The sequence below is a fragment of the Sceloporus occidentalis genome, unplaced genomic scaffold (genome assembly GCF_023333645.1).
Source record: "Sceloporus occidentalis isolate IW3139 unplaced genomic scaffold, rSceOcc1.0.p SCAF_8, whole genome shotgun sequence".
Taxonomy (NCBI): domain Eukaryota; kingdom Metazoa; phylum Chordata; class Lepidosauria; order Squamata; family Phrynosomatidae; genus Sceloporus; species Sceloporus occidentalis.
The window spans coordinates 29,754,389-29,779,466 of NW_028316988.1; the positions used below are offsets into that span (position 1 = coordinate 29,754,389).

The 25,078-nt window shown below is 51.1% G+C and overlaps 2 protein-coding genes across 4 annotated transcripts in view; both read left to right on the plus strand.

The window, feature by feature from the left end:
* Positions 1-7,250, plus strand: part of LOC149308486 (transmembrane protein 59-like) — a 29,277-nt gene extending 22,027 nt beyond the window's left edge. Inside the window, exon 8 of the mRNA XM_089535830.1 lies at positions 3,867-7,250. Within this exon, the coding sequence (XP_089391956.1) occupies positions 3,867-4,028 (162 nt within the window). The 3' untranslated portion in view covers positions 4,029-7,250. The remainder of the gene's footprint in view (positions 1-3,866) is intronic.
* A 5,596-nt stretch (positions 7,251-12,846) lies between these two features.
* The window catches only part of KLHL26 (kelch like family member 26), a 47,979-nt gene continuing 35,747 nt past the window's right edge, over positions 12,847-25,078 (plus strand). For all 3 annotated transcript variants that reach the window (XR_016282156.1, XM_089535832.1, XM_089535834.1), the window contains exon 1: positions 12,847-13,025. Coding sequence is in view for 2 of the 3 variants with exons in the window: in XM_089535832.1 (XP_089391958.1) it covers positions 12,913-13,025 (113 nt within the window). In the remaining variant the exon portion in view is untranslated. The remainder of the gene's footprint in view (positions 13,026-25,078) is intronic.

Here is a 25,078-nt window from a genome sequence, read left to right on the forward strand (position 1 = left end):
TCCTGTTCTCTGGAGCAGCAGAAAACAAGCTTTCTGACACCCCTTCAAATATATAAACAGGGCTATCATATCACCTCTTAACCTTCTCTTCTCCAGGCTAAACATCCCCAACTCCCTAAGGCATTCCTCATAGGGTTTCATGGTTTCTAGACCCTTCACCATTTTAGTCGCCTTCCTCTGGACATGCTATAATTTGTCAACATCCTTTTTGAAATGTGGTGCCCAGGACTATATACAGTATTCCAGGTGAGGTCTGACCAAAGCAGAATAGAGTGACACTATTACTTCCCTCGATTGTATTACTATACGGTCCTCCCTTTGTTTTCGTGGGAGATCAGTTCCGGACTCCCCTGCAAAAATGGAAAACCGCACATATTCAAGCCCTATTGGCTTTAATCCAGCAGGGGTGTGCAGGTGTGTACCGCAGGGATGCGCCCCATTTTAACTCCCTATGTTTGCCTTAGGGAGCTGATGGATAATCAAGGGGCATGGATCCCAAGTCCGCAAGAATGGAGGGAGGACTGTACTTCAATTGATGCAGCCTAGAATTGCATTGGCTTTTTTAGCTGCCACAGCACACTCCAACTACAGTATAAACATTCATTCCAATTTCCTCCCATTTATTAGTATATCCTTGTAAGTCCTTTACTAATTATTCAACATATATCAACACATATCAACATTTCCTTCCATAATAGTAATAGTTCCTTTTTGTTTCTGTACATGGGATGCAAAAGGTTTCAATTTTTTTTGTATAAAGGCCTCATCTGAGTTTCTCTTTATATAATTACTGGTAGTTAATTTTTTGAGTTCTGTGTAGATATGGAGATACAGAAAAGTAAAAAGGAATGTAACAAGTAAAAAGAATTAAAATATAGGGCTCGAGACGACTAAAAGGAAAGAGAAGAGGGGAAAAAAGAATATATATAAAAATAAAAGAAGATAAAACAAAATAAAGTAAGGTGATAACTACAAAATAATACTTTTCAACTGGAACTATAGTGGACCCTCCACATTCACTGGAGTTAGGGGCACAAGACCCCCGTGAAAGTACTGTATTACTAACAGATTAGACCAACAAACAAATGGAATTAATTAACTGACCAGGAAATTTTAATGAACTGTAATTAGCTGAGGAGACAGAAATGAATTCTTATGATCTGTATTCATCTGTATATTGAAATTGTAATGAACTGTAAAGGAAGCTAGAGGATTCAGGGCGATTAAAATATATATAGAATGGTAAGAAAAAATGAAACTTTAGAAAAACAATTTTCTGTAGACCTAACTTGATTTATTTTGATATTTTCAGTAAAGAAAAGATAAACTCAATTTTCAACTGAATGAATGTGTAAAACATATAGCGGCATATACAAGAGAATTGTAAAGAATGGCAAGGAAGCCATCTAGTGGTCGATAGGGGGGGAAGTGTCAGAATAATAATAATAATAATAATAATAATAATAATAATAATAAATGATTTATTTATAGAATCCGGGCGGGTTACAGCAATAAAAATAGATAAATATAAAATACATAAAAATAAAAATACACCCTTCCTCTTGAGCTAGCCTAACTAGTAAAAGCCTCTCTCAGACTCAGGCCCAAAAGACATGGGCCAAAAGAAGCTCATTCCAGCTGCTTTGGAAGCATGGTGTTCAAACCATGCACACCTCCAATGCAGCCTGAAGCCGCCCTAAGGCTGCGCTCTGGTCCTTTGGAACAGAGCAAAAAGCAGCTTGGATAATTGTAGGGTAATTTAAGCTTCCTAAGCCTTCAGCCCTTGCCAAGGAAACAAAAATATTAAATATCAAAAATGTCAAAGCCAAGCCTGTTAGGGTCTAGCTTTAAATTAGCAAAGTAGCTGTAATGTGCCTTTGTCTAACTATGCTTCCCCCTAAGAACTGAGGCTGACTCCAAAGACAACACAAGCAGCTTGAAGTTCAAACATAAGTTTACTAATGACTTTAATCTACATATACATAGAGGCTATATTCCAATCTAGCTAGTGAATAGTTCAGGCAGAGAAGAAATATTTATCTTTCCAAAGAATGTTGAAAGAGGAGGAAAATGGGAACGTTCAGGAGAAAAACTTTGAAGAGAGAAAGTCTGTTGGAGCGTTGGCTCTTCCTAAAAGGGGGAAGTGACCTAAAATCACATAGGCAGGTTACAGACCACCAAAAAGCGGCAGTCTACTGCCACCGCCGGTTGCAGCATCTGGGAACTGCAGCAGCCAAACGGCGCGGTTCCCAGACGCTGCAAAGAAGGAGGACGAAAATCGCACTCCTTCCTGTGCCCAGGAAGAGACGCCGCAAGTGCCGAAGCGCACACTCGTGGCATCATTTCTGGGGTGCGACGTGCGGACGCAGTACATCCGCTACGTCAAGATGGCAACGGCCGCCGCCATTTCATACGGACTCAGTCCGTACTAGGGTTAGGGGCGTCTGGAAGAGACGCCCCAGTCTAACACTAGTACGTGCTGAGCATGTACTTTCCTGCCTGTTTGTAACAGGCCGTAGTTAGTTTGAATAAGAGAGAGAGAAAGGAGAGTTTGCATGCAGGAAATCCTTATCTTTCTAAGGAGGGGGAAAGAGATTGCAAAAATCTTCCAATAGTAATCTGGTTCCTGGCAGTGTGGCTTGAATCCTGTGGCTGCAGCCCGCTTTCAGAGTTGGCCATGTGGTCAGTGCAGACCCGATCCGCTTGCAGCCAGAGCGGACTCAGGCCACTCTTTCTCACCCATCTGCTCTGGCCAGGTCAACCAGGCTTGTGAGGATTAGCAGAATGAGAAGTCAGAAAGGTCCATCTAATAAGGCATCTTTAGACAGAACTAAAACGCTAGCGCACATCCATCGGATAAAAGCAGTTGCAAAGCCTCAACTCCACCCCACAAAATTGGCAGGCTAAACAGTTCTCAAAACAATTGCTTCTTCAGTTGTTTCCCCCTGTTTTTCCCCTAGAGAAATTGAGCCTCGTTCTGCTAACATCATTAGTGATAATTTGCATCACCTGAAAGGATGTCACATATAAAACAGAGTGTTTGAGTGTTTGTTTTCTGCTGCTCTGGAGACGAGAACACAAGAAAGGCAGGATATAAATTTAATAAATAAATAAACAAATAAACAAAGTGTTAGATTTAGACTCCCAGAATTCAACATGACAACCTACGGATGTATTGGATCAAATCTCCCAGAATCCATCTGGGATTCTTGAAACCTTCAAGCACATATTAGAAAAGACTATAAAGGCTACATCTAAAGTGGAGGGCAATAGGAAAAGACTCCATCAAAGGAACTACAGTCATGAATCTGCAGGAATTGGTTGAGGATAGGGTGACTTGGAAGACTCTCCTTCATAGGGTTGCCATGGGCTGAGCGTGACTCAAAGGCAGTTAACAACAACAACAAACCTTCCAATATGGAAGTCCTAGAATCCAAAATAGTGACCATCAGATGTGTTGGATTGAAAGTTTCAGAATCCAACATGATATTCCCCAGCTAACATAACGAGGTTGTAGTCCAACCTATATTTGGAAGCCTTTGGGTAACAGCTGTCAGACTAATTTTGGCTGACTGAAGTAAATATCTCCCAGAGGACTGGATTGTATGGGGTCTGTTATAGGAGAGAAGGCGAAACTAATTAGCAGCCAGTGGAGTACTTTGACTATTGGTACAATATATTGTACCAATATGATAACTCCCAACTCCTGGATGTGATAGTAACTGATCTGGCTGCCACGTTTTAAACTAATTGAAGTTCCCAAACTTGGTATAGAGGTAGCCTTATGTTCCACCTTTAATTATCACATCACTCTGGCTGTCAGTATTTTACCAAATCAAAATATATCTATTGTTCCTTCCTTCTAGCCCTTGAGCATCAATGGAGACAAGGAGTTCCTTGAGGATTTGGATAACCGGATGCCGTATTCACTGCTCCCAGTCATCGCCGTGGCCATTTGCCCAGCAGATGAAAATGAGGAGGCCGGTCTACGCCCGGTCAAAGTGGATTTGGACAAGACAGCTCTCTAAGAACTCCCTCCCCTTCTGGATCATCTCAACTCCCCCACAAAACCCTCTCCCTTTTCCTAGCCACCCACCCACCCCTGACTATCTGTTTCTGATGCTCACATTTGTTCTCACTTTGTCATTTAACAGTCACCTGCTGTTTCATTCAGGTGGGGAATTTAGGAACTTTAAACCAACTCCCCAAGTTTTTTCTTGCCAGCAGTGACACTTGGGGTTTAGGAAGGAGAGTGGGAGAGTGAGGTGCTTGCTTTAAAACAGGGATGTCCAGCATGGATCCATGGCACCACATACACCCCCAGGCTGTTTCTGTGGCCCTTAACAGCTTCCGATTCCTGAAGTGTCCTTTTTCTGACCAAAACGTGGTGAGTGGACTCTCCTGGAAGCCTCTATTTTTTATAATTCACCCTATAAATAGGTTGCAAGGTCCTGCCTAGACTGTTTAAGATAAAAAAAAAAATAGACTATCCTGCACCACAGTCTCAGTTTTGTAACTTTATGTATCTGTAGGTATGTTGCACAAATGCAACAAAACTCTGTTAGTGAACTGAAAAGATGTGCATCAGCGCACTTCTTATGCATATTGGGTGCTCCTGTTGTGCTCCATTACTTCTTTGGCAGTGTTCTGATGCACTTCAGTGAGCGCCCCAATGTGCATCCATAGCCATTATAGATCGGGCCATGGCATATCGCTGTCTAGCCACCATGGCACAGTGGAAACCCATACGTTGTAATGTCACAACAGTCCTTAGATGAATGCAAATGTTGTGAAACTACTGTAGTCAATTTAGCTTTGCACACATGCAAGTCTCAAAAAGAATGCCAACCATTGTTGTTTTTTCTTCCAAATGTGAAGTGAATTTCCAGGCACATCCAGGGAAAGTGGGAGCTGGCACCCCCACATAGACCCTAGAAGGCATAGGGGCAGCAAAATAAACTCCAAACACAGCTTTTTCCAGTGGCTTGTGGTGAGGGGCAAAAGTTTTCCTGCATTTGTTATGTGTAAGAGAGCTTCTCATATGCCCATCACCAGCAAGTTTCACTACAAAGGGCCACAAATTATTAGGGGGAGCATTTACTTTACCTTCAACAATCCCAAGTTTTGGATAAACAGCCTGGCCAGAATAAAGTATCTTCCTGTTTTAAAGCGGTACTCCATTCAGAACCATGAGGAATAAAAACATGATATTTAGGGGAAGGATTATAGTGTGCTATAAGCAAGAAACTAGCTGCAGCTCCTCTATATGAAGGTCTCAGTTCCATTTCTCTGGCATATCACTGAAACACAAGACAAAAACTGACTTTGCTTGAGGATTGGGGAGAGCTAATTGCATCATCAGAAGAAAGACTATGGCAAGACGTGTGAGCTGGAAACCCTCTTTCACGTTCACAAAAGTTACAAAACCAGGGTTTGAAAACATCCTATTGAGCTAAAAACAAAAACCAACATTTTCAAAATGTCCTAGGAGACCCATGCGATGACCCCTGGGGACTCCTTTCTACTGAAAAATTGGAAGTTCATCTCTTGATCATTTTTGTGACTTTAGGTTAAAAGCTTTGTTCATTTTTTTTAAAATGACATACGTGCTTCTTTGGAGAGCATGGTATCTTCCTTTCTGTCACCAGACGATGCTTCTGTCGCAGGATGTGGGTTTTGAAGTTCATTTGAGGTTTGAGTCTTACTTTGATCCTAGTGGTTAAGGTAGCTGAATGGTGCGTTCTTGATTTCTAAATAAAGTGAGCCATTGAGTTTGAGGCTGGGGCCTACCGGATTTCATGGACCACTGGATTGAGCTAGGTCTGTCATGAGGCAGAGTAAAGCTGTTGCCTCAGACGGAAAAAGTTGAGAGGAAGGTGTTGGAGGACATGGTTCAGCTAGGCTTGAAAGTTTTCTCACTTTTAGTACCAGTCATTTCAAGAAGTCCCAGGATGGCATTGTTGAAAAATGTAAAAAGACACCCATCAAAGGATGCAGATCACCTCATGAGTCCAAGCATAAGTAACTCCCATTGTTCATCTCTCTTCCTCTCCCCGGGATCTTACCCTATTTAAGGGATATTGCAGAATGCAAATCCTGAGCAGCGACAGTCCCCATTAACCCTTTGCTGTCTCACTTTTTCAGCTGCTTTTAAAATGTCCGTTTGTCTCTCTTCTTCCCACTTTTTCTCCTTGCTGCAAACTGAGTGTTTTGCTCTCAACCCAGCAAAAAATGAGACAAGAAGGTGGTTTCTTGCCCTTCCCAGGCAAAAACAAACAGCTGTAACATCTCCTAGCTTGTGTGTCCTTCTTCACGGGTACCTTTGGGCTTCTTGTCCACACTCTGATGTTGTTTGGCCACACATATCCCAGTTTTCCTCTGAAATGTCGGAGGCCATATCCTTTGTTTCACATTTAACCTGTGTGGTCTTGGGTTCCCTCCTTTACATTTTTAAGCATTTTCTATTGATGGTCAAGTGGGGTGCCCTGCTCCCTTGCCAGCCTATCTGCGATATCTGTGACGTCAAAGTATCTCTTACTTAACGCCATTGGGGAAAATTCTGCTTCACTTGCTTGTAAATTCTGCCTAACGCTCATGACCTTGTAAATAGATTTAACTTATTTCCTCTTTTTTCTTTTCTTTTTTCTCTTCTTTTTTCTGTTCTTTTTTTCCTCCTCCCAACCAATCGGGGAGAGATTTCTTTAAAACATCCGCTGGCACAAAAGAAACTTCGCTTGTCAGGAAAAGAGACATCTTGGCTTTCTATAACTTTTTACAGTCCTTTAAAATGCTTAGCCTGTTTCATGCCTTCCAATATGTCTGGCCCAGGTGGAGGGAAGAGTGGTATATATTTTACATATCTTTGAAATTGGTTTCGTTGGTCTCTTTTCCCATCTGAGCTTCTGTAACACTCTAAGCAATCTCTGTGCCATCTTTGTTCTTCTGCTGACCTTGTTTTAATTCAGTGAAGAGTATTCCATCCGTCAATGCTTTTGTTTTTGGAGCTACAGAAGAATAAGGCCTCAGTTGAACTGAGATGGGGCAAGTTGGAAGGCCCTATCTATCTATCTATCTATCTATCTATCTATCTATCTATCTATCTAAACTATATCTGGATCTCTAATAAAACCTTTTGTCTGTCTTGCAGGTGTTGAAGAGAAATTGTTTGTTCAGTTTATCCATTTAAATAAAACAAAAATAAAACTGTGAAAAAACTTCCTTATAAAATAAAACCCAGTGGTGGAAATAAAGTTTTGTGGAAAGATCTCACCATCCACCTATTTCAGAGAAGGAGCGCTGGAAGTATCTAAAGTTGGAATGACTTGAGAGAGTCCAAGTTCAGTTTTTTGGTTGCAGAAATCAGAGCTTGAGGTTAGTTGGTGGGGAGAAAGCTCCAAGAATCCAAGAATGGTGAGTTTTGATGTTGTGGACCAAGAAAATAACCTTTCCAAGCTCTGACAGAACGTTTATCTGGTTGTCATTAAAGAAAGCTCAGTTGCCAGCTTATGCATGCGAGTTCTGACTGGTGATTCAAACCACACACATTGCCACAAATCTACTTGCACTGACCCCACCACTACTATCATCCATCCAGCATTTAGGGTGAGCGCAAAGAGTTATGGGATTTTGTACGTTCTTTGGCATTGTATTCCTTTGCTTTGTCCTTTACACCTTTAGTTACGTACCCCTACATTTTACCCTCGACTTATCCACAGGTCATGCCTAATTAAAAGATTGTATGTACAGCGCTGTGTAAATTTACAGCGCTTTATAAATAAAGGTTAATAATAATAATAATAATAATAATCATTCCTAACTCATACACTGAACAGTTTCCAAAGGCAGATCCAAGTAGCGCGCACTACAGTAGTCCAAACAGGATTTAACCAAGGCTGCAGTGTTGGTGCAGTGGTTAAATGCCTGTAGTGTAGCCACCATGTTGTAAGTTTGATCCTAGAGGAGGGTTACAAGGTCCACTCAGCTTTCCATCCTTTTGTAGGTTGGTAAAATGAGTACCCAGCTTGTTGGGTGCAATTGGCTTACACATTAGAAACCACTTAGGGAGTACTGGTTCATGGATAAGTGGTATAGAAGTGTACTCAGGCTCAGGCAAAAGCAAACTGTTGCAGCATCTTCTGAATTGTCGATTATTTCTCGTTAATAACTTCTGCCATCTTGGCCACACTCTGATGCGGTTTGGACATACATGTCCCAGTTTTCATCTGAAATGTTGGAGGGGATGCAGAGGAAGGCTCCATCTTGGCATGAGTTTCCCCTCAGCTCCTGTGTCACAACAACAAAACGGATCTTCGGTGGAATCAGTCTTTCTGACAGAACTTGACTGTTGTTGTTTCTGAGGGTGGCTTGGATTGTGTGTGTGTGTGTGTGTTCCCCTTATTTTTCTTTCCCCTTGTTCCTCATCCCTACAATTCCCTCCCCTCCATCTGCTCACAAGCTGCGTGTGATGCAGCCCATCTGTACAAACAAAAGCTGGTTGTGCGTGGGGGTTTTTGTGTGTGGTAGTAATGTTTTGTAGGTGGGCCGTTTGTTTTATTTTGCGATGTAAAAAATCTGCGCCAGCAGGTGGAGTTTGTTGGATGCCTCAGAAGAAAAGCAGGTAGATGCTTGTGCATGTGTGCGCACACACGCATACGCATATTACTTAAATGCAGCAGTCAGAAATGGAGGAGGATAAAACAAAGCACCGGTGCAACTCTATCCACCGCCACCTACCCCCAAATGGTGTTTGTTTGCTGACAGATGGGGATCCATGTGGTTTCTCAGTTTGGTCGGTTTTGCCACTTACTCAGATACGAAATAAACACAGAAGTTACCAAACGCTCCATTTGCCATGTATTGGTTAAGGCAAGAAGTAGGAGAGGGTGGCATTTGTAACAGAGGGGTTAAGAAGAAGAGCCACCGCAGGGTGGACCAAGACATTTTTTGACCAAGGTACAATAATAAACACAATACAGTCTGCCTTTGCCTTATGTGGACTTTACAGATGTTGCTTTGAGCGTAAGGGCAAAAATGGTGCATGAGAGCACGCTGTCATAACAGTTAATGGGACTTGAGCAGTTTTCCCCATGTGCAGGGGGGGTCCAGAACGCGTATGCAGAGGACGGACTGTACTCCATATTTGCGGTTTTGACTTTTGCGGATTTGATTATTTGCAGTTTTGGTTAATATAGTCTCTCTAGGAATCTCTCAGTCCTCCGGTGCAATTCCGCTGGAAGTTTACCATAGAGTTTTTCTGGAGAACCCCGAAGTTCCCAGAGAAAACACTTCTCTAGGCACTTGTAGGTCCTCCAGCATGATTCTATGATCAACCTCTAGCAGATGTTGGCCATAGAGTTGCATTGGGGGACCTGGAGCTTCCTAGAGGTGTACTCTTAGGTAAAAATAATAGTGATTTTTTAATTTGTGGTTTTTCCACATTCACAGGGGTCCTTTACCGTTACCTTTACTGCTAACCTAAACCCATGTTTAACTATTGTGTACCCAAAGCCAGCCAAGTTATTTTGGGGTGGGAGAGCACAGGGGTGTAGATATCCGTAGAGGCAATATAAGGGCATTGCCCCACAAATAATAATTGTGCCTCCATGCAAAATTCCTTCATTCCTCGCATTTCTAGCATTGCAGAGAGTGAGTCACTGAAACTCTTCCATTCCAGAACCCTTATATTTGTTGTGTCTGCATTCCTTTGGTTACTTTGCCTGCCCCTTTTCTTTGGATGCTTACACTGAATTTCTTAATGCTCTATTGAAGTTTTACATTATTGTAATGCTAGGAATTTGGGGACTGAAGGAAAGTTTAATGGAGGAGGTGGGGTTCAAGATTCGTATTTTGGGGCTGCATGTTTACATTTTGCCCCACAGAAAAACACATCTTTTCGCTCAATCCTGACCCTAAAAATATAAAAACAAAACAACCAACAAAGCCGACAAATTCTGTTCACTGCTTGAAGCGGTTGCCTTGTTTGTACATTATGTACTGTGTAAATTACTCATAGGGTCTCAGGATTCAGCTTACACTAACAGAACTTGGTTTTAAAAACCAATCCTAGTATACAATGAGCACTTACTCAAAGGTAAGCTGCTTTGGACCATGGAGGCTTAATTGTTAGCTTCCATTTGTGAGTAAGATACGATAGCAATGTTTAAATATCTAAAAGGTTGCCATATTCAAGATGGAGAAAGCTTGTTTTCTGATGCTCCAGAGAATAGGACCCAGAGCAATGGATGCAAGCTTTCCATCTAAACATTAGGATGAACTTCCTGGTCCAAAACACACTGCAGAAAACTGTGCTGGCTCAGTGGCAGGGAATCCTGGGAATTGTAGTTTAATGTGGCACCAGAACTCTCTGACAGAGATGGATCAATGGCTCACAAAACTACAGTTCCCAGAATTCACCAGTATTGAGCCAAGGCAGTTAAAGTCTCTGCTTTGAGGCAATTCTGAGGCCCCAAAATAAAGAACAAAAAAACCATTACAGGTATAGCAATAATCCAGTTTGAGACCACTTTAACTGCCTTGGTTCCTTGCTAAGGAATTCTGGGAACTGTAGCTTTTTGAGACACTGTCAGAGAGCTCTGGTGCCACAATAAACTACAATTCCCAGGATTCCCTAGCATTGAATCAGGGGCAGTTAAAGTAGTCTCAAACTGGGTTATTTCTTCAATGTGTTTTGGACCGCAGTGGCCCTTCTCAGGGCCTGGCGCCATTTTGGCACGTTTTCAGAGACAGCCATGGCACAGCACGAAATCACTACTACTAGTAGTACTACTACTACTGTTCCTCTTATTATTACTCATTCCCCTTCACAGCTAAATAAGATGACGAAGATGGCATAGAGCACCTTTGTTTTAAATTCCATTTATAAATGGAATTTATGTGTATATATGTGGGCGAACTAAACGTTCCCATAACAAGTCCACTCTTGGTCCAAAACACACTGCACCACAAATAATCCAGTTTGCCCCCTGGCTCAATGCCAGGGAATCCTGGGAATTGTAGTTTATTGTGGCACCAGAGCTCTCTGACAGAAAAGGCTAAATGTCTCACAAAACTATATTCCAGAATCACTAGCCTTGGCTCAGTGCTAGGGGCTTCTGGGAACTGTAGTTCTGTGAGATATTATTATTATTATTATTATTATTATTTAACTGCCTTGGCTCAGTGCTAGTGGCTTCTGGGAACTGTAGTTCTGTGAGATATTATTATTATTATTTAACTGCCTTGGCTCAGTGCTTGTGGCTTCTGGGAACTGTAGTTCTGTGAGATATTATTATTATTATTTAACTGCCTTGGCTCAGTGCTTGTGGCTTCTGGGAAGTGTAATTCTGTGAGATATTATTATTATTATTATTATTATTATTATTATTATTTAACTGCCTTGGCTCAGTGCTAGGGGCTTCTGGGAACTGTAGTTCTGTGAGATATTATTATTATTATTATTATTAAACTGCGTTGGCTCAGTGCTAGGGGCTTCTGGGAGCTGTAGTCCTGTGAGACACAATGAGGAATGACTCAGGGAGCTGAGGATGTTTAGCCTGGAGAAGAGAAGGTTAAGAGGTGATATGATAGCCCTATTTAAATACTTGAAGGGATGTCATATTGAGGAGGGAGCAAGCTTGTTTTCTGCTGCTCCAGAGACTAGGACCTGGAGCAATGGATGCAAGGTACAGGAAAAGAGATTCCACCTCAACATTAGGAAGAACTTCCTGACAGTAAGGGCTGTTCGACAGTGGAACAAACTCCCTCGGAGTGTAGTGGACTCTCCCTCCTTGGAGGTCTTCAAACGGAGGCTGGATGGCCATCTGTCAGGGACGCTTTGATCTGGATTTCTTGCATGGCAGGGGGTTGGACTTAGGGTTGCCATATCCCACCGGGGGGCAGGACAATCCCAGTTTGGGAGGGGCCAACCCGGTCCCGGCCCGGTTTGGCGCCCAAACCGGGACGGCCCTGCCCACCGCGGCTACCTCAGGCCCCGCGGCGGCTCCAAGGCCTTGCTGAGGCCTGGGAAGGCTCTCCGCGGTTGGAGCTCCAGCCGCGGAGACGCTCCCTCCCGGGCCCCAGCGAGGCCTTGGAGGCGGCTCCGCGGTCGGAGCTCCGGCCGCGGGGTCCTCCAAGGCCTCCACGAGGCCAGGGAGGAGGAGGAGGCCGCTTCCTATCGCGGCGATCGCCGCGATGAGGAGCGGCCCCTGCCTCTTTCCTGGCCTGGGAGCCTGCTGAGGCTTCTTCCCAGGCCGGGAGGAGGAGCAGGCCGCTTCCCACCGCGGCGATCGCCGCGATGAGGAGCAGCCTCCGCCTCTTTCCCGGCCTAGGCTCCCTCCCAGGCCGAGAGGAGGAGGAGGAAGCCTGGCACCGCGGAGATCGCCGCGATGCCAGGCTTCCCCCCGCCCTTCTCGGCCTGGGAGCCGGCCTAGGCTCCCTCCCAGGCCGGGAGGAGGAGGAGGAGGACAAGGTTTAAAAATCTAGGACTTTTTTTTTTAATTTCCTAGCCAGGAAATTAAAAAAAAAAAATGTCCTACATTTTCAAACCTTGTCCTACATTTGTCCCGGTTTCGAGGTCCTCCATTATGGCAACCCTAGTTGGACTGGATGGCTCTTGCGGTCTCTTCCAACTCTATGATTCTATGATTCTATGAGCCTCCTCTTGTCAGAGCTAGCTCTGGTGCCACCACAAACTACAACTCCCAGGATTCCCTAGGGCTGAGCCAGGGCAGTTCCCGCGGCCTCAAAGAAGTGTGTGGTTACTCCTATTACTATTATTACTATTCTTCCTGGGGTGTGTCTGTGTGGCGCTTGGACGGGAGTTCCCGCCTTCCTCCCTCCCTCCCTTCTCCGCCCCTTCTTCTTCTTCTTCGGCCTTAGAGCCGGAGAGGAGCCCTTCCTTCGCCGGGAAGGAACATGGCGGAGTCTGGCGGGGCCGAGGCCTTCTCCTCCTCCTCCTCTTCCTCGTCGTCGTCCTGCTCCTCCGCCTTGGAGCGCCCTTCCACGCCGAGCATCAGCAGCCGAAGCAGGTGAGGAGGAGGAGGGAGGAGGCCAGGAGGGCTCTGGGTTGCAGCCTTGTTCGGGGCCTCGGGCTCCACAAGGAGGAACTCTGGAAGGAGCACTTCGGGGCTCCTTCTGCCAGGAAGGAATACACAGAACCCTAGACTTGGAAGGGACCCCAAGAAGACAACCATCCAATCCCATTCTGCCTTGGAAGGGACCCCAAGGGGACATCCAGTCCAACCAACTCCTGCCCTGCAGGGATACAGGGGATCCTAGAGTTGGAAGGGACCCCAATCGGACATCCAGTTCAACCTCCTCTTGGCTGCAGGGATACAGGGGATCCTACAGTTGGAAGGGACCTCAAGGGGACATCCAGTCCAACCTCCTCCAGCCCTGCAGGGATACAGGGGATCCTAGAGTTGGAAGGGACCCCAAGGGGACATCCAGTCCAACCTCCTCCTGCCCTGCAGGGATACAGGGGATCCTAGAGTTGGAAGGGACCTCAACGGGACATCCAGTCCAACCTCCTCCTGCCCTGCAGGGATACAGGGGATCCTAGAGTTGGAAGGGACCCCAAGGGGACATCCAGTCCAACCTCCTCCTGCCCTGCAGGGATACAGGGGATCCTAGAGTTGGAAGGGACCCCAAGGGGACATCCAGTCCAACCTCCTCCTGCCCTGCAGGGATACAGGGGATCCTAGAGTTGGAAGAGACCCCAAGGGGACATCCAGTCCAACCTCCTCCTGCCCTGCAGGGATACAGGGGATCCTAGAGTTGGAAGGGACCCCAATCGGACATCCAGTTCAACCTCCTCCTGGCTGCAGGGATACAGGGGATCCTACAGTTGGAAGGGACCCCAAGGGGACATCCAGTCCAACCTCCTCCTGCCCTGCAGGGATACAGGGGATCCTAGAGTTGGAAGGGACCTCAAGGGGACATCCAGTCCAACCTCCTCCAGCCCTGCAGGGATACAGGGGATCCTAGAGTTGGAAGGGACCCCCAAGGGGACATCCAGTCCAACCTCCTCCTGCCCTGCAGGGATACAGGGGATCCTAGAGTTGGAAGGGACCACAAGGGGACATCCAGTCCAACCTCCTCCTGCCCTGCAGGGATACAGGGGATCCTAGAGTTGGAAGGGACCCCAAGGGGACATCCAGTCCAACTTCATCATGCCCTGCAGGGATACAGGGGATCCTAGAGTTGGAAGGGACCTCAAGGGGACATCCAGTCCAACCTCCTCCTGCCGTGCAGGGATACAGGGGATCCTAGAGTTGGAAGGCACCCCAAGGGGCCATCCAGTCCAACCTCCTCCTGCCCTGCAGGGATACAGGGGATCCTAGAGTTGGAAGGGACCCCAAGGGGACATCCAGTCCAACCTCCTCCTGCCCTGCAGGGATACAGGGGATCCTAGAGTTTTAAGGGACCCCAAGGGGACATCCAGTCCAACCTCCTCCTGCCCTGCAGGGATACAGGGGATCCTAGAGTTGGAAAGGACCTCAAGTGGACATCCAGTCCAACCTCCTCCTGCCCTGCAGGGATACAGGAGATCCTAGAGTTGGAAGGGACTCCAAGGGGACATCCAGTTCAACCTCCTCCTGCCCTGCAGGGATACAGGGGATCCTAGAGTTGTAAGGGACCCCAAGGGGACATCCAGTCCAACCTCCTCCTGCCCTGCAGGGATACAGGGGATCCTAGAGTTGGAAGGGACCTCAAGGGGACATCCAGTCCAACCTCCTCCTGCCCTGCAGGGATACAGGGGTTCCTAGAGTTGTAAGGGACCCCAAGGGGACATGCAGTCCAACCTCCTCCTGCCCTGCAGGGATACAGGGGATCCTAGAGTTGGAAGGGACCCCAAGGGGCCATCCAGTCCAACCTCCTCCTGCCCTGCAGGGATACAGGGGATTCTAGAGTTGTAAGGGACCCCAAGGGGACATCCAGTCCAACCTCCTCCTGCCCTGCAGGGATACAGGGGATCCTAGAGTTGGAAGGGACCCCAAGGGGACATCCAGTCCAACCTCCTCCTGCCCTGCAGGGATACAGGGGATCCTATAGTTGGAAGGGACCCCAAGGGGACATCCAGTCCAACCTCCTCCTGCCCTGCAGGGATACAGGGGATCCTAGAGTTGGAAGGGACCCCAAGGGGACATCCAGTTCAACCTCCTCCTGCCCTGCAGGGATACAGGGGATCCTAGAGTTGGAAGGGCCCTCAAGGGGACATCCAGTCCAACCTCCTCCTGCCCTGCAGGGATACAGGGGATCCTAGAGTTGGAAGGGACCTCAAGGGGACATCCAGTTCAACCTCCTCCTGCCCTGCAGGGATACAGGGGATCCTAGAGTTGGAAGGGACCCCCAAGGGGACATCCAGTCCAACCTCCTCCTGCCCTGCAGGGATACAGGGGATCCTAGAGTTGGAAGGGACCACAAGGGGACATCCAGTCCAACCTCCTCCTGCCCTGCAGGGATACAGGGGATCCTAGAGTTGGAAGGGACCCCAAGGGGACATCCAGTCCAACTTCATCATGCCCTGCAGGGATACAGGGGATCCTAGAGTTGGAAGGGACCTCAAGGGGACATCCAGTCCAACCTCCTCCTGCCGTGCAGGGATACAGGGGATCCTAGAGTTGGAAGGCACCCCAAGGGGCCATCCAGTCCAACCTCCTCCTGCCCTGCAGGGATACAGGGGATCCTAGAGTTGGAAGGGACCCCAAGGGGACATCCAGTCCAACCTCCTCCTGCCCTGCAGGGATACAGGGGATCCTAGAGTTTTAAGGGACCCCAAGGGGACATCCAGTCCAACCTCCTCCTGCCCTGCAGGGATACAGGGGATCCTAGAGTTGGAAAGGACCTCAAGTGGACATCCAGTCCAACCTCCTCCTGCCCTGCAGGGATACAGGAGATCCTAGAGTTGGAAGGGACTCCAAGGGGACATCCAGTTCAACCTCCTCCTGCCCTGCAGGGATACAGGGGATCCTAGAGTTGTAAGGGACCCCAAGGGGACATCCAGTCCAACCTCCTCCTGCCCTGCAGGGATACAGGGGATCCTAGAGTTGGAAGGGACCTCAAGGGGACATCCAGTCCAACCTCCTCCTGCCCTGCAGGGATACAGGGGTTCCTAGAGTTGTAAGGGACCCCAAGGGGACATGCAGTCCAACCTCCTCCTGCCCTGCAGGGATACAGGGGATCCTAGAGTTGGAAGGGACCCCAAGGGGCCATCCAGTCCAACCTCCTCCTGCCCTGCAGGGATACAGGGGATTCTAGAGTTGTAAGGGACCCCAAGGGGACATCCAGTCCAACCTCCTCCTGCCCTGCAGGGATACAGGGGATCCTAGAGTTGGAAGGGACCCCAAGGGGACATCCAGTCCAACCTCCTCCTGCCCTGCAGGGATACAGGGGATCCTATAGTTCGAAGGGACCCCAAGGGGACATCCAGTCCAACCTCCTCCTGCCCTGCAGGGATACAGGGGATCCTAGAGTTGGAAGGGACCCCAAGGGGACATCCAGTTCAACCTCCTCCTGCCCTGCAGGGATACAGGGGATCCTAGAGTTGGAAGGGCCCTCAAGGGGACATCCAGTCCAACCTCCTCCTGCCCTGCAGGGATACAGGGGATCCTAGAGTTGGAAGGGACCTCAAGGGGACATCCAGTTCAACCTCCTCCTGCCCTGCAGGGATACAGGGGATCCTAGAGTTGGAAGGGACCCCAAGGGGACATCCAGTCCAACCTCCTCCTGCCCTGCAGGGATACAGGGGATCCTAGAGTTGGATGGGACCCCAAGGGGACATCCAGTCCAACCTCCTCCTGCCCTGGAGGGATACAGGGGATCCTAGAGTTGGAAGGGACCTCAAGGGGACATCCAGTTCAACCTCCTCCTGCCCTGCAGGGATACAGGGGATCCTAGAGTTGTAAGGGACCCCAAGGGGCCATCCAGTCCAACCTCCTCCTGCCCTGCAGGGATACAGGGGATCCTAGATTTGGAAGGGACCCCAAGGGGACATCCGGTTCAACCTCCTCCTGGCTGCAGGGATACACGGGATCCTAGAGTTGTAAGGGACCCCAAGGGGACATCCAGTCCAACCTCCTCCTGCCCTGCAGGGATACAGGGGATCCTAGAGTTGGAAGGGACCTCAAGGGGACATCCAGTTCAACCTCCTCCTGCCCTGCAGGGATACAGGGGATCCTAGAGTTGGAAGGCACCCCAAGGGGACATCCAGTCCAACCTCCTCCTGCCCTGCAGGGATACAGGGGATCCTAGAGTTGGAAGGGACCCCAAGGGGACATCCAGTTCAACCTCCTCCTGCCCTGCAGGGATACAGGGGATCCTAGAGTTGTAAGGGACCCCAAGGGGACATCCAGTCCAACCTCCTCCTGCCCTGCAGGGATACAGGGGATCCTAGAGTTGGAAGGGACCTCAAGGGGAAATCCAATTCAACCTCCTCCTGGCAGCAGGGATACAGGGGATCCTAGAGTTGTAAGGGACCCCAAGGGGACATCCAGTCCAACCTCCTCCTGCCCTGCAGGGATACAGGGGATCCTAGAGTTGTAAGGGACCCCAAGGGGACATCCAGTCCAACCTCCTCCTGCCCTGCAGGGATACAGGGGATCCTAGAGTTGGAAGGGACCCCAAGGGGCCATCCAGTCCAACCTCCTCCTGCGCTGCAGGGATACAGGGGATCCTAGAGTTGGAAGGGACCTCAAGGGGACATCCAGTTCAACCTCCTCCTGCCCTGCAGGGATACAGGGGATCCTAGAGTTGGAAGGGACCCCAAGGGGACATCCAGTCCAACCTCCTCCTGCCCTGCAGGGATACAGGGGATCCTAGAGTTGGAAGGGACCCCAATGGGTCATCCAGTTCAACCTCCTCCTGGCTGCAGGGATACAGGGGATCCTAGAGTTGGAAGGGACCCCAAGGGGACATCCAGTCCAACCTCCTCCTGCCCTGCAGGGATACAGGGGATCCTAGAGTTGGAAGGGACCCCAAGGGGACATCCAGTTCAACCTCCTCCTGCCCTGCAGGGATACAGGGGATCCTAGAGTTGTAAGGGACCCCAAGGGGCCATCCAGTCCAACCTCCTCCTGCCCTGCAGGGATACAGGGGATCCTAGAGTTGGAAGGGACCCCAAGGGGACATCCAGTTCAACCTCCTCCTGCCCTGCAGGGATACAGGGGATCCTAGAGTTGGAAAGGACCTCAAGTGGACATCCAGTCCAACCTCCTCCTGCCCTGCAGGGATACAGGAGATCCTAGAGTTGGAAGGGACTCCAAGGGGACATCCAGTTCAACCTCCTCCTGCCCTGCAGGGATACAGGGGATCCTAGAGTTGTAAGGGACCCCAAGGGGACATCCAGTCCAACCTCCTCCTGCCCTGCAGGGATACAGGGGATCCTAGAGTTGTAAGGGACCCCAAGGGGACATCCAGTCCAACCTCCTCCTGCCCTGCAGGGATACAGGGGATCCTAGAGTTGGAAGGGACCCCAAGGGGCCATCCAGTCCAACCTTCTCCTGCCCTGCAGGGATACAGGGGATCCTAGAGTTGGAAGGGAACTCAAGGGGACATCCAGTTCAACCTCCTCCTGCCCTGCAGGGATACAGGGGATCCTAGAGTTGGAAGGGACCCCAAGGGGACATCCAGTCCAACCTCCTCCTGCCCTGCAGGGATACAGGGGATCCTAGAGTTGGAAGGGACCCCAATGGGACATCCAGTTCAACCTCCTCCTGGCTGCAGGGATACAGGGGATCCTAGAGTTGGAAGGGACCCGAAGGGGACATCCAGTCCAACCTCCTCCTGCCCTGCAGGGATACAGGGGATCCTAGAGTTGGAAGGGACCTCAAGGGGACATCCAGTCCAACCTCCTCCTTCCCTGCAGGGATACAGGGGATCCTAGAGTTGGAAGGGACCCCAAGGGGACATCCAGTCCAACCTCCTCCTGCCCTGCAGGGATACAGGGGATCTTAGAGTTGGAAGGGACCTCAAGGGGACATCCAGTTCAACCTCCTCCTGCCCTGCAGGGATACAGGGGATCCTAGAGTTGGAAGGGACCCCAAGGGGACATCCAGTCCAATCTCCTCCTGCCCTGCAGGGATACAGGGGATCCTAGAGCTGGAAGGGACCCCAAGGGGACATCCAGTTCAACCTCCTCCTGCCCTGCAGGGATACAGGGGATCCTAGAGTTGGAAGGGACCCCAAGGGGACATCCAGTCCAACCTCCTCCTGCCCTGCAGGGATACAAGAGATCCTAGAGTTGGAAGGGACCCCAAGGGGACATCCAGTTCAACCTCCTCCTGCCCTGCACGGATACAGGGGATCCTAGAGTTGTAGGGGACCCCAAGGGGACATCCAGTCCAACCTCCTCCTGCCCTGCAGGGATACAGGGGATCCTAGAGTTGGAAGGGACCTCAAGCGGACATCCAATTCAACCTCCTCCTGGCTGCAGGGATACAGGGGATCCTAGAGTTGTAAGGGACCCCAAGGGGACATCCAGTCCAACCTCCTCCTGCCCTGCAGGGATACAGGGGATCCTAGAGTTGTAAGGGACCCCAAGGGGACATCCAGTCCAACCTCCTCCTGCCCTGCAGGGATACAGGGGATCCTAGAGTTGGAAGGGACCCCAAGGGGCCATCCAGTCCAACCTTCTCCTGCCCTGCAGGGATACAGGGGATCCTAGAGTTGGAAGGGACCTCAAGGGGACATCCAGTTCAACCTCCTCCTGCCCTGCAGGGATACAGGGGATCCTAGAGTTGGAAGGGACCCCAAGGGGACATCCAGTCCAACCTCCTCCTGCCCTGCAGGGATACAGGGGATCCTAGAGTTGGAAGGGACCCCAATGGGACATCCAGTTCAACCTCCTCCTGGCTGCAGGGATACAGGGGATCCTAGAGTTGGAAGGGACCCCAAGGGGACATCCAGTCCAACCTCCTCCTGCCCTGCAGGGATACAGGGGATCCTAGAGTTGGAAGGGACCTCAAGGGGACATCCAGTTCAACCTCCTCCTTCCCTGCAGGGATACAGGGGATCCTAGAGTTGGAAGGGACCCCAAGGGGACATCCAGTCCAACCTCCTCCTGCCCTGCAGGGATACAGGGGATCCTAGAGTTGGAAGGGACCTCAAGGGGACATCCAGTTCAACCTCCTCCTGCCCTGCAGGGATACAGGGGATCCTAGAGTTGGAAGGGACCCCAAGGGGACATCCAGTCCAACCTCCTCCTGCCCTGCAGGGATACAGGGGATCCTAGAGTTGGAAGGGACCCCAAGGGGACATCCAGTTCAACCTCTTCCTGGCTGCAGGGATACAGGGGATCCTAGAGTTGTAAGGGACCCCAAGGGGACATCCAGTCCAACCTCCTCCTGCCCTGCAGGGATACAGGGGATCCTAGAGTTGGAAGGGACCTCAAGGGGACATCCAGTTCAACCTCCTCCTGCCCTGCAGGGATACAGGGGATCCTAGAGTTGGAAGGGACCCGAAGGGGACATCCAGTCCAACCTCCTCCTGCCCTGCAGGGATACAGGGGATCCTAGAGTTGTAAGGGACCCCAAGGGGACATCCAGTCCAACCTCCTCCTGCCCTGCAGGGATACAGGGGATCCTAGAGTTGTAAGGGACCCCAAGGGGACATCCAGTCCAACCTCCTCCTGCCCTGCAGGGATACAGGGGATCCTAGATTTGGAAGGGACCCCAAGGGGCCATCCAGTCCAACCTCCTCCTGCCCTGCAGGGATACAGGGGATCCTAGAGTTGGAAGGGACCTCAAGGGGACATCCAGTTCAAGCTCCTCCTGCCCTGCAGGGATACAGGGGATCCTAGAGTTGGAAGGGACCCCAAGGGGACATCCAGTCTAACCTCCTCCTGCCCTGCAGGGATACAGGGGATCCTAGAGTTGGAAGGGACCCCAATGGGACATCCAGTTCAACCTCCTCCTGGCTGCAGGGATACAGGGGATCCTAGAGTTGTAAGGGACCCCAAGGGGACATCCAGTCCAACCTCCTCCTGCCCTGCAGGGATACAGGGGATCGTAGAGTTGGAAGGGACCTCAAGGGGACATCCAGTTCAACCTCCTCCTGCCCTGCAGGGATACAGGGGATCCTAGAGTTGGAAGGGACCCCAATGGGACATCCAGTCCAACCTCCTCCTGCCCTGCAGGGATACAGGGGATCCTAAAGTTGGAAGGGACCCCAAGGGGACATCCAGTTCAACCTCCTCCTGGCTGCAGGGATACAGGGGATCCTAGAGTTGTAAGGGACCCCAAGGGGACATCCAGTCCAACCTCCTCCTGCCCTGCAGGGATACAGGGGATCCTAGAGTTGTAAGGGACCTCAAGGGGACATCCAGTTCAACCTCCTCCTGCCCTGCAGGGATACAGGGGATCCTAGAGTTGTCAGGGACCCCAAGGGGACATCCAGTCCAACCTCCTCCTGCCCTGCAGGGATACAGGAGATCCTAGAGTTGGAAGGGACCCCAAGGGGACATCCAGTTCAGCCTCCTCCTGCCCTGCAGGGATACGGGGGATCCTAGAGTTGTAAGGGACCCCAAGGGGACATCCAGTCCAACCTCCTCCTGCCCTGCAGGGATACAGGGGATCCTAGAGTTGGAAGGGACCCCAAGGGGCCATCCAGTCCAACCTCCTCCTGCCCTGCAGGGATACAGGGGATCCTAGAGTTGGAAGGGACCTCAAGGGGACATCCAGTCCAACCTCCTCCTGCCCTGCAGGGATACAGGGGATCCTAGAGTTGGAAGGGACCCCAAGGGGACATCCAGTCCAACCTCCTCCTGCCCTGCAGGGATACAGGGGATCCTAGAGTTGGAAGGGACCCCAAGGGGACATCCAGTTCAACCTCCTCCTGGCTGCAGCGATACAGGGGATCCTAGAGTTGTAAGGGACCCCAAGGGGACATCCAGTCCAACCTCCTCCTGCCCTGCAGGGATACAGGGGATCCTAGAGTTGTAAGGGACCCCAAGGGGACATCCAGTCCAACCTCCTCCTGCCCTGCAGGGATACAGGGGATCCTAGAGTTGGAAGGGACCCCAAGGGGACATCCAGTCCAACCTCCTCCTGCCCTGCAGGGATACAGGGGATCGTAGAGTTGGAAGGGACCCCAAGGGGACATCCAGTTCAACCTCCTCCTGCCCTGCAGGGATACAGGGGATCCTAGAGTTGTAAGGGACCCCAAGGGGACATCCAGTCCAACCTCCTCCTGCCCTGCAGGGATACAGGGGATCCTAGAGTTGGAAGGGTCCTCAAGGGGACATCCAGTTCAACCTCCTCCTGGCTGCAGGGATACAGGGGATCCTAGAGTTGTAAGGGATCCCAAGGGGACATCCAGTCCAACCTCCTCCTGCCCTGCAGGGATACAGGGGATCCTAGAGTTGTAAGGGACCCCAAGGGGACATCCAGTCCAACCTCCTCCTGCCCTGCAGGGATACAGGGGATCCTAGAGTTGGAAGGGACCCCAAGGTGCCATCCAGTCCAACCTCCTCCTGCCCTGCAGGGATACAGGGGATCCTAGAGTTGGAAGGGACCTCAAGGGGACATCCAGTTCAACCTCCTCCTGCCCTGCAGGGATACAGGGGATCCTAGAGTTGGAAGGGACCCCAAGGGGAGATCCAGTCCAACCTCCTCCTGCCCTGCAGGGATACAGGGGATCCTAGAGTTGGAAGGGACCCCAATGGGACATCCAGTTCAACCTCCTCCTGGCTGCAGGGATACAGGGGATCCTAGAGTTGTAAGGGACCCCAAGGGGACATCCAGTCCAACCTCCTCCTGCCCTGCAGGGATACAGGGGATCCTAGAGTTGGAAGGGACCTCAAGGGGACATCCAGTTCAACCTCCTCCTGCCCTGCAGGGATACAGGGGATCCTAGAGTTGGAAGGGACCCCAAGGGGACATCTAGTCCAACCTCCTCCTGCCCTGCAGGGATACAGGGGATCCCAGAGTTGGAAGGGACCCCAAGGGGACATCCAGTTCAACCTCCTCCTGCCCTGCAGGGATACAGGGGATCCTAGAGTTGTAAGGGACCCCAAGGGGACATCCAGTCCAACCTCCTCCTGCCCTGCAGGGATACAGGGGATCCTAGAGTTGGAAGGGACCTCAAGGGGACATCCAGTTCAACCTCCTCCTGGCTGCAGGGATACAGGGGATCCTAGAGTTGTAAGGGACCCCAAGGGGACATCCAGTCCAACCTCCTCCTGCCCTGCAGGGATACTGAGGATCCTAGAGTTGGAAGGGACCTCAAGGGGACATCCAGTTCAACCTCCTCCTGCCCTGCAGGGATACAGGGGATCCTAGAGTTGGAAGGGACGCCAAGGGGACATCCAGTCCAACCTCCTCCTGCCCTGCAGGGATACAGGGGATCGTAGAGTTGGAAGGGACCCCAAGGGGACATCCAGTTCAACCTCCTCCTGCCCTGCAGGGATACAGGGGATCCTAAAGTTGTAAGGGACCCCAAGGTGACATCCAGTCCAACCTCCTCCTGCCCTGCAGGGATACAGGGGATCCTAGTGTTGGAAGGGACCTCAAGGGGACATCCAGTTCAACCTCCTCCTGGCTGCAGGGATACAGGGGATCCTAGAGTTGTAAGGGACCCCAAGGGGACATCCAGTCCAACCTCCTCCTGCCCTGCAGGGATACAGGGGATCCTAGAGTTGTCAGGGACCCCAAGGGGACATCCAGTCCAACCTCCTCCTGCCCTGCAGGGATACAGGAGATCCTAGAGTTGGAAGGGACCCCAAGGGGACATCCAGTTCAACCTCCTCCTGCCCTGCAGGGATACGGGGGATCCTAGAGTTGTAAGGGACCCCAAGGGGACATCCAGTCCAACCTCCTCCTGCCCTGCAGGGATACAGGGGATCCTAGAGTTGGAAGGGTTCCCCAAGGGGACATCCAGACCAACCTCCTCCTGCCCTGCAGGGATACAGGGGATCCTAGAGTTGGAAGGGACCTCAAGGGGACATCCAGTCCAACCTCCTCCTGCCCTGCAGGGATACAGGGGATCCTAGATTTGGAAGGGACCCCAAGGGGCCATCCAGTCCAACCTCCTCCTGCCCTGCAGGGATACAGGGGATCCTAGAGTTGGAAAGGACCTCAAGTGGACATCCAATCCAAACTCCTACTGCCCTGCAGGGATACAGGGGATCCTAGAGTTGGAAGGGACCTCAAGGGGACATCCAGTCCAACCTCCTCCTGCCCTGCAGGGATACAGGGGATCCTAGAGTTGGAAGGGACCCCAAGGGGACATCCAGTCCAACCTCCTCCTGCCCTGCAGGGATACAGGGGATCCTAGAGTTCTAAGGGACCCCAAGGGGACATCCAGTCCAACCTCCTCCTGCCCTGCAGGGATACAGGGAATCCTAGAGTTGTAAGGGACCCCAAGGGGACATCCACTCCAACCTCCTCCTGCCCTGCAGGGATACAGGGGATCCTGGAGTTGGAAGGGACCCCAAGGGGACATCCAGTCCAACCTCCTCCTGCCCTGCAGGGATACAGGGGATCCTAGAGTTGGAAGGGACCTCAAGGGGACATCGAGTCCAACCTCCTCCTGCCCTGCAGCGATACAGGGGATCCTACATTTGGAAGGGACCCCAAGGGGACATCCAGTCCAACCTCCTCCTGCCCTGCAGGGATACAGGGGATCCTACAGTTGGAAGGGACCTCAAGGGGACATCCAGTCCAACCTCCTCCTGCCCTGCAGGGATACAGGGGATCCTAGAGTTGGAAGGGACCCCAAGGGGACATCCAGTCCAACCTCCTCCTGCCCTGCAGGGATACAGGGGATCCTAGAGTTGGAAGGGACCTCAAGGGGACATCCAGTCCAACCTCCTCCTGCCCTGCAGGGATACAGGGGATCTTAGATTTGGAAGGGACCCCAAGGGGACATCCAGTCCAACCTCCTCCTGCCCTGCAGGGATACAGGGGATCCTAGAGTTGTAAGGGACCCCAAGGGGACATCCAGTCCAACCTCCTCCTGCCCTGCAGGGATACAGGGGATCCTAGAGTTGGAAGGGACCCCAAGGGGACATCCATTCCAACCTCCTCCTGCCTTGCAGGGATACAGGGGATCCTAGAGTTGGAAGGGACCCCAATGGGACATCCAG